The sequence below is a fragment of the Pygoscelis adeliae genome, unplaced genomic scaffold, assembly GCF_000699105.1.
Source record: "Pygoscelis adeliae isolate BGI_AS28 unplaced genomic scaffold, ASM69910v1 Scaffold377, whole genome shotgun sequence".
NCBI classification, from domain to species: domain Eukaryota; kingdom Metazoa; phylum Chordata; class Aves; order Sphenisciformes; family Spheniscidae; genus Pygoscelis; species Pygoscelis adeliae.
In genome coordinates this window covers 664,115-672,750 of record NW_008825210.1, presented here as the reverse complement: position 1 = coordinate 672,750, position 8,636 = coordinate 664,115, and the positions used below count along the sequence as shown (strand labels likewise).

Genomic DNA, 8,636 nt, shown 5'->3' with positions numbered 1-8,636 from the left:
ATTGCCACATTTATTCTGACTTCGTTTTGAAAACGACAGATGCTACATTACTGTAAAACATGGTGAAAGGGTTTTCTAGCTTTGGTTTTGTTTCTCATTTGTGTGTGAGTGTTTGATATATAAGCTATTAATGCTGATGAGTGAAGCTGCTTTTCTTCAGCAAGGTCTGCTCCTTCTCCCGTAAAGTCAAGCAAAGCTTTCACTGGGGGGGACTGGTGCTGTTTATGCTTAGGCAAAGGACTTAGAAACTGTACTGGGACTCGGGAAGGAAAAGAGTTGGCACGTGTGTGACTCAAATACACGCAGATGTGTTATGTGGTGGTTATTACTTTTTCTTAATAATGTGACTTTTTCCCCAGCCTGAATAATTCAAAGGAACAATACTGTTGTGTGCACGCCTGCAGGCGTGTAACCTTCTCTGTCCTCTGGACATGTTGGTGTGTGTGCTGCTTCCAGTGCAGCTATTTTAAGGGGATAAATAGAAAACCATCTGCCAAGTCTTGTGTGTCAAGTGTGAGCCTTGCACAAGTGCTTCTCTTCTCATGCCTGACCACGTTTACGGCTGTGGTACAACAGTTTTGCAGCGTGATGCTAGGGGCTTGTTCCCACTCCTTGACCTCGCGAACCAGCTGTGCTTGGGGTCACTGATGGGGAGACAGGGACTGTGCCGCTGTGCTGCTTACCAGGGCCCTGGGACCCAAAGGACCTCATTAATACAAGGACTGCCCTGTCCCACAGCCCAAGGGCCACTCGTGTCACCTCTCTAAAACCTGAGACCCTGCCATCGTTTGCATTAGGAAAGCTGGTACTTAAGGTGCTTAGTGAAAAAAGCCTTGCAGGACTAAGACGTGAGGGCGTGCTGTAGTGTCTGGCAAAAAATGCTTGCAGAGAGGCAGAGTTTGTGTTGAAACTATTAACCTCCCTTTCAGTGTCTGCTTCATTGTGCCTTTGGGCTTTGCCTTAAATCTGCACTCTGTGGCACTTTGTTTGTTTGTTTATATTGTGTTTAGCAATCCTTGATAATGTCGTGTTTGAGCGGTGGATGGGGCTAGATGTTCTCCAGAGGGTCCCTTCCAGCCTCAATTATTCTGTAATACAGATGCACAGAGAGATGCCTACAAAGACTTCGGGAAAGAATAAATGAAGCAAAAACTCTTAGCCTCACTGAAAAACCCTGACACAGGAGAAAGCTGTGTGGTTGTATATACAGAAAGGGTCAGTCTTTCCTTACTAGACATAGTTTTTGATGACTTTGGAATGGAAATATCGAAAAAGGCTCATCAGCTCATTACCAATCATGTAGCGCTTGCCTCTGCCTTGAGTTTAGTTTGTGGAGAGAAGCCTGTGGAGTTTCTCTGAATGAGAGTTCAAATGCAGTAGAGAAGAGTTTTCTGGAATAGCTTTGTGAAATTGGCTTTGTTTTTTGTTACATTTGGCATCTGTCCTTGCTGGACCTTATGGCGTAACTGAGTTGTGTTTCTTGTGGAAATTATTTGGATGTGACCTTACTGCTTTTATTTTCGCTGCTACCTCGAGCCCTGAGGACTAGTAAATGTCGGATGCTTACATTTAACTGGAGCTAAGCAAAATTTGACAAACCTTGGGTGCCTTCAATTTGCAGCCTTTTGATTTACTTTTATTAAACAACTCTAGCTGGATTTGCCTTTTGGGGCGTCTTTGTTTATGGCATTCTAAGCTAACAAAGCCCCACTAAGCCGAAGGATGGATTATCAAAAATCAAAGCTAGCTCTCCTAATAGGGACAATGGAATCCTGCCCAGTCCGAGCCTCGCCGTGACACCTGGGAGGCCCGCTCTCCAATATGATGAAGTATTTTCTTTGAGAGAAGGTCACCAAAAGTTCACTTTTACAGAGAAGTTCTTATTCTTAGTTAATGGGGCTCCCTGTTGCATGGTCCTGCAGTTGCTTAACATAAAAAGGATGGATTGTCAAAGAAATTACCTTTAAAGTTCCTCCGTGGCAAACTTATCTAAAAGGACAGACCAAGCGTTCTGCCCTGGCCAGACTGAGTGGTCCATGGCCCAGCCACCCAACCTATCACTCCCTTTTGCACTTCTGCAGTTTAGGCTTTGTCAGCATTTTGATTTTGACCCCTTGGTTCTGGGCAAGTGCTGTTCTTTAGGGTTGTTATTTTATAATAGAATCTCCTACCTGGGTTTCGGAGCAAGCCATTTAATCTTTTTACACCATGGAAATGAAGACGTTTCCAGTCCTTAGGGAATTTTTCTAGTCCCAACACAACAGATTTATAATTCAACATGAAATATTATGTGCTTATATCATATGTGAGATGGACTAGGTCCTTTTTTGGTCCTTAAGAACTAAACACAAAATCAAAACATAGAAGCAGGGCCAGACTTGGCTTTTTTTTGTGTGCGTTACATATGTAATTTCCTGCACGTGTAATTGATTCCTAGTCATATCTGGGCCCAGACCCAACTGAAAGACTGTGGGGATTATTCTTTCTGGTCCCTTTCTGAGTTAGCTGACTCATTTTTCCCAGAAAGGGGAGAGATGGGAGTAGGGTGCGAGAAGCGCATGACGTAAGGCCAATATCCTCTGTTTGGAGAAATAGGTATGGGCTGTTTGGGCTCGCTTTAACTTGATTTTTCATGTATGCATGGAGGTGCTTGAACAAGGTATTGGAGAAATTTAGTTATCTTTTTAAAAATTACTTTGTTTTTGCATAGAAGGAAAAAGTAAGAATATCAGCGCAGATTTTTCTTTGGGCTTTGACTCCAGTGGAGCTACACTGATTTTTAGAATATTGGCATTATTTTTGTAAATTAAGACAGTAATTGGAGCATTGTTACCAGGTCATTATTTTGATTAATAATTGCTTTGGTTAAATCTCCTCTAAGAAACATTCTGTGTCTCAGAAGATGACAGAGTTTTTCATAGGAAACTGATAGAACTTTGTTCCTGTTTTGGACTTGATCAGAAAAGAGCATTGCAATTATGCTCTTAGATCCATGATGTTGATGTACTAATTTAGGTAACAAACTTGGATGAAGCTTTAATTCCAAATATTCAGAACTGGCAGATTGAATCTAGTAGAGTAGACATGTAGCTCTTAAATTCATCTTTGTTTTGTGTTTTCTACCTAGTTTTCAGAGTAGGCAATTACATCTTTTTATGCTACAGAAATGAGGATGTTTCCAGTGTTTTGGGCATTTTAGGATTCCAGCAAGAAGGTTTAGGACCCAGCTGAGAGGAGGATTTGACACGAATCTTCTAAGCAGTGCATGACGAATTGTGAACCTGGCCATTAGAGGGTTTATGACCAGTCCTGCAACAGAAATAGTTGCACAATTTGTTTTGCACAAACAGCATGAGCTCTGACACAGACCTCCTGGAGCTTCTGGAGGGATACAGCTTAGGGTGGCAGTACGTTAGCAGGGTTGCAGGATGATTAATATTTTTTTTTTTAAGCAATGGCCATTAGAAGGCATGTGGGAGGTATGGTTAGCAGCAGAAAACCAAGTTCTGCTCTGATATGCAAAGCTGTGATGGCCCTTCTCTTTGTATCCTTCACTAGTACAGTTTAGGATAATTAACTATGTAAGTTAATATTCTGTTTTCAAATCTGAGATTGCTTGGAGTCTTTCAGATCACATAAGTGGGCGTTGTCAGGCCTGTGTACTAAAGCCCTCATGCTTGAGCATGAAATCAGCCCAGCTAGCCTTTATATGTGACCCCCCCCTTTATTTTTTTCATGTGTAATATATACCACTGTCTCGACTGCCATCAGTCTCTCCAGTGGCCAATCTTGTGTTTCCGACGACATGAACTGGGAGTGAGCAGCTTTCCCCACAGCAGCCCCTGAATCTAGTACTACTTTGTGTCATGACAGACGCTTAGAGAAAAGGGGCATTAATTCTGCATGTTTGCACTTGAACGGTGAACATATCTTCATAAACCCTGTGTAGCTGAGAAGCTCTACTCGTGTAAGCAAGCCACCACCCTTCCAGACTAACTCTGGCTGGAAGTTCACAGAAGCTGTTCTGTTGGAGAAATGAAGCTGCTGGGATGAAACCCCAAGCAGAATCTTTGCTATTTTGTCACATTAAAGAATTTACATTTAATAAAACCAGGGGCGTCGGGATGGAGGTACAGCATCTGCTGTGACAGTTTCTGTCTTACTTTTGTTTTTTGAATTTTCTCTCTAATTAGTTTATGTTCCAATAAATTCTTAATACAACAACTGCTTTAAAAACAATTGAAAATAAAACAAAAAGAGTTTAAATTGCTTATGGCTTGCTTTGTATGGCTTCCAGGCATTTGAGCAATTTTGCTAACAAGTATCCTGTAACCTATTTCCAAAGGCCACTAGCAGATAATTATATTTGGTTAATTTACATACTTTCGGTTTATAATCCTAATTAGTTCTCCAACCAGTAGTCCCTAGGCAATATGTAGTCTTACCTCATTTTATTTGCCATCCCTAATGTGCAAGTTCTCTTCTTTTAATTTACAAAAAAAAAATGCTGTTAGGTTTGGTTCAGGGCTTTCCCATTTCGGTGCACATCTGAACTGGGTGATTCCACGCTGATTTAAACCCTATTCACAAGTAAGTATTTTACATTTTTATAGATCTTGTGTCTGGGAGAAGTTCAGCGATTTAGGGAAACTGACCCCAGTTTGACACAGAGCCTATTTTTATTGCAAAGAATCAGGCCAAACTCTGCACCAACCTGTATCCAGGGCATCCCGTTTACATCTCTGGATCGCTGCAGGGCCATGCGCTGGCATAGGACGGGGACTGAGGTGTTGGTCTGTAACCGTGTCGTACTGCTACCACGGCAAAAGCGGAGACGGTGTGGGGCAGTCGGAATGAGTAACGGCTGCGTGAGAGCCTCCGGGGAGCTGCGCACACAGCCTCTGCGAGAGGCTCTGGTAAAACCTCTCGGGCTGCTTGGCGATTGCCTGTTCCCCCTTTGTGTGTTTAGGATCCCTCCCTGCGTACGTACTGTTCGGGGCTCAGTTATCACCCGAGCTTGAGATTTACACTCGGTAAAGTGGCTGAGGAGGAAGGGAAAAGGAGGAGGATGGAAACAAAGATTTATGCTTTCAGGTGAGTGACGCTCCCTTTAGCTCCTTCCAGGTTTAAATGAACTTCAAAAACACACTTGGAGTGAGCCTCCCCAACGGAAGGAGCGCATCTCTCCCAGTGCTGATCCCTGCAGGAGTCTGAGTAACTGGGGTTGAAGTTGAGTGTCCAGCCAGGGTCAACCCACCACGTTGAGTCAGCATCTTGCTGTGGGACAGGACCCCGCGCCCGGGCTGTGAGGATGGCTCTGCTGCTCTGCAGGGGTGTGCAGCAGTTGGTGGAGAGCGTTGGGTTTCGGGTAAAGCCTGTAGTAAGACAGGAGACGCAGTCTCCACTGCTGCATGGAGACTTCTTGCATGAGATGTCCTGTAGGCAACCAGAACAACGATTTCAGTTGTTACCTTTTAAGCACTGGGGTATGTACTATAATGCGATTTTTTTAGAAAAGCTGTTGGATGAAATATTTCCTCTTAGGCATCAAAGGCTGCTTTCTAGTCTGATTCATTTCACTGTAATGAGGTCAGGTTTGGACTAACATTATGGTAATTTCCAATGTTTCCTTGCAAGCAATAACAAGACCCAAAATCTCCCTTTTCAACACCACATTAAGTACTTCGATAAGGCAATGAAAAAGGGTGCGTGGTAAGATAACTGAGAAAGGAAAAGGAAAATCTGCAGTTGGCAAACCTTTTGCCCGGATTTCCAGGATAACTGATGGATTCTGTGAACTGATGCTAGTTAATAAATCATAATACTAAAGGAGAGAGGTGATTTTTAACTGAGCAAAATAACAACAAATGTTTACTGAGGAAAAACTCAAAGGTGTGAGAATAATTCTTGGCCAATAATTTTATTTCAACATCTTAAAGAATGTAAATTTTGTACTGTTGATGCTTTGGTGTAATTTCTACACATCACACTTGAATTCCCAAATACGTTTCTGCTGTTACACGCATGCATACAATCCTCAGCACTTACATAATGATGCCTAAAGGAACCATTACCTGTGACGTTATTCCAAAGGAGCCTATTTTTGAGGAACACCTTGATGATATTTCTTCCTCGTTAGAGCATTTCAAATCTTACTCTAGTATTTCCAGGTAGACTAAAGATGGCTTAACTGTCTTTTCATGCCTGGTTTAAGGATTGTAATTCCACACTAATCGTAGCTCTGCCTGGGCATCTGAATTTCTGAACTTTAGGAGAGGCAGTGTTTTGCATCCCACCTGCAATTGGGATGAACAGAACATGAACTCAGAGTAAAGCAGATTTGAGACAGAGATAGCAAGAGTCTTATGTTGAAGGCAGTGTCTTGTGAAAATCATGTATTTTTTCCTACTGTACCACTCGTGATGATCATGGCTGGTAGTATGTCAGCTGAAATCCTGGCTCTAACAAAGTCAATAGAAGATCTTTCATAGGCTCCAGTAGGACTAGTACTTTATCCCAAAGAAAAAATACCATTTGAAGATAAATTTACAGAGGCTTATTGACATGAGTGCCAGATTTCAAGGGGCAGTGACAATTTACATAGGCTGAAGATGCGTTTTCGGGTATGTAAAAGAGTTTACTGTGGAATATGGTAGATATGCATTCAACGTTAATTCAGTGCTAGTCCGCAAAGGGAGTGGAAAAACCCCCGAACAAATCTGTTGTTTGCTTCTTGATAACAGACAAAAGAGGCACCGAGAAGCTGTTAATCTCTCCCCTTCCAACTTTTCACTTCCATCAATAAGATTATAATGTTTGCTCTGTATAGTTATGACAGAGTCCAGAACAAAAACTTAAAAGGGTTTGGGAGCAAGTTTTCTGTGGGGGTAGGGGAGAAGGGAGACGGGATGGAGAATCAGGGAGGTATTCATAATGAGTCTACGTTACTTAATCCAGCAGAATATTCCAATTTATAGCTGAATTTTTAATTAGAAATAGAAAACAAGAAAAGGAGTGTGATACCTTGTTGACATTTAGTTTTTGTCTTTTTCACCATTTCTTTTAATTTATACATTTATTTGCTTTATATATGCTTTAATTCATGTGTTGTCTGTTTTTAATGCAAACCCACGCTGAAGTTTGTAGGTGGGTTTTATATGCTACTAAGAAACCACAAACCGAAGCAAAACAGGGGAGCAGAAGTCCTATTTCTTTGTCACTTACAGGTCATCTTAAATGCCTTGTGAGTTGAAGATATGCATTGCTTGATTCTACTCGATACTCCTTGTACTTCTCTCGTGTCTCTTCCCTCCATCTCTCCTTCCCTCAAGAAAACCTCTATCCAAATTCCCCCCAAAGTCAGGACGCAGGTTATTCTGTTAGGTTTGACTCCGGTAGGCTGTCCGGGCATTTCTGCAGCACAGGAGCTACACTCGAGGAAAGAATACTCTATGTGGTGAAACCAGAAGGGAGTCAAAAGAATTTAAAATAGTTTGAAATATAAAACAATAATTTATTTTACTTCATTGTACTTGTTAACGTTTGTAGCTAATGATGATTTCATGAAACTGCTTTTGTAATTCAATACATTCAAATCTATAAAGCAAACAGTTACTACCATGGCCTTTTCAAATTCCACAAACTGTCTTATATAAACAAATTAGCTGTACATGCACATTTTTTCAATAGGTTGCAACATTTGCAAACATGCTTTAAAATCCTTTAAAGCTGCAGTATACTGTACTTTGCTTCAGGCTTTTCAGATGAAACCTATATACTGTCTTCAGAAACCCTAAAAAGAAAAATATTTAAATGTTGAGCATAACTCTAAAACTGCTGTTTGATAAATGTTAAATATTACAAGAGAATGACTCTAATTCTGAGTTTAAACCTTGAGCTAAATATTGATAAACAGCACTCTGTGTAGAAGTGAACAGCAAAATACTATCACAAAATATGGTTTCACAAAAAATACATGTGCAGTTGCTCTTGTGGGTTTTTTGCATTTTTTTTGTTTAGGTAAAGAAAAGCATGGGTACCTTTTAATATGAATATAGTTTAAGCAAATTACCTGTGTAAGTATGGTTAATACATTTCTGATACTTAAACACTTCATGTAAAAGGTAACAAGTAAAAAAAGTACAATCAGTATTCCAAAAAGCACTGCTAATATTGCCTTTGAAGGAGATGGGCAAGCTTCTTCCCCACTTTATAATGGAGATCCTGGCACCCACAGTTGTAGAGTTCAGTATTTGAACTATAAACTCGATGACTGTATCTTATATACAAAAATCTTGCCACATTGAACGAGGCATTGATTTCTACCCCAATGGTAGCGTTTTATGTACATAATTTAGCAATGGTGATTATACAGTAGTCACTGACAGGAAGGAATTGTACACCCGTGTGCCGTCTGGTGACTTGGTTCCATGGGTTAGCAGTTCTTGGATTGTCATCCAATTGTCAAATATTTTTTTATTTCTCTTCTTCATCATTTTTTTGTGGCTCAGTTCAATGATATTCATCTCTTTCTTTTCTTCTGCACCTTGCTGTTCCTTTAAGCAATCTAACCTGCTCTGCATCATAAACTCACGCCGCCTCCTCTGCTCCTTCGCTTTCACTAAATGCTGCTTACG

The 8,636-nt window shown here is 40.9% G+C and overlaps 1 protein-coding gene across 1 annotated transcript in view; it reads right to left on the bottom strand.

The window, feature by feature from the left end:
* Positions 1 to 5,906: 5,906 nt before the first annotated feature.
* The window catches only part of PDZRN3 (PDZ domain containing ring finger 3), a 35,955-nt gene continuing 33,225 nt past the window's right edge, over positions 5,907 to 8,636 (bottom strand). The window contains 1 exon segment of the mRNA XM_009329008.1: positions 5,907 to 8,636. This exon segment is cut by the window's right edge and continues 23 nt beyond it. Within this exon segment, the coding sequence (XP_009327283.1) occupies positions 8,367 to 8,636 (270 nt within the window). The 3' untranslated portion in view covers positions 5,907 to 8,366.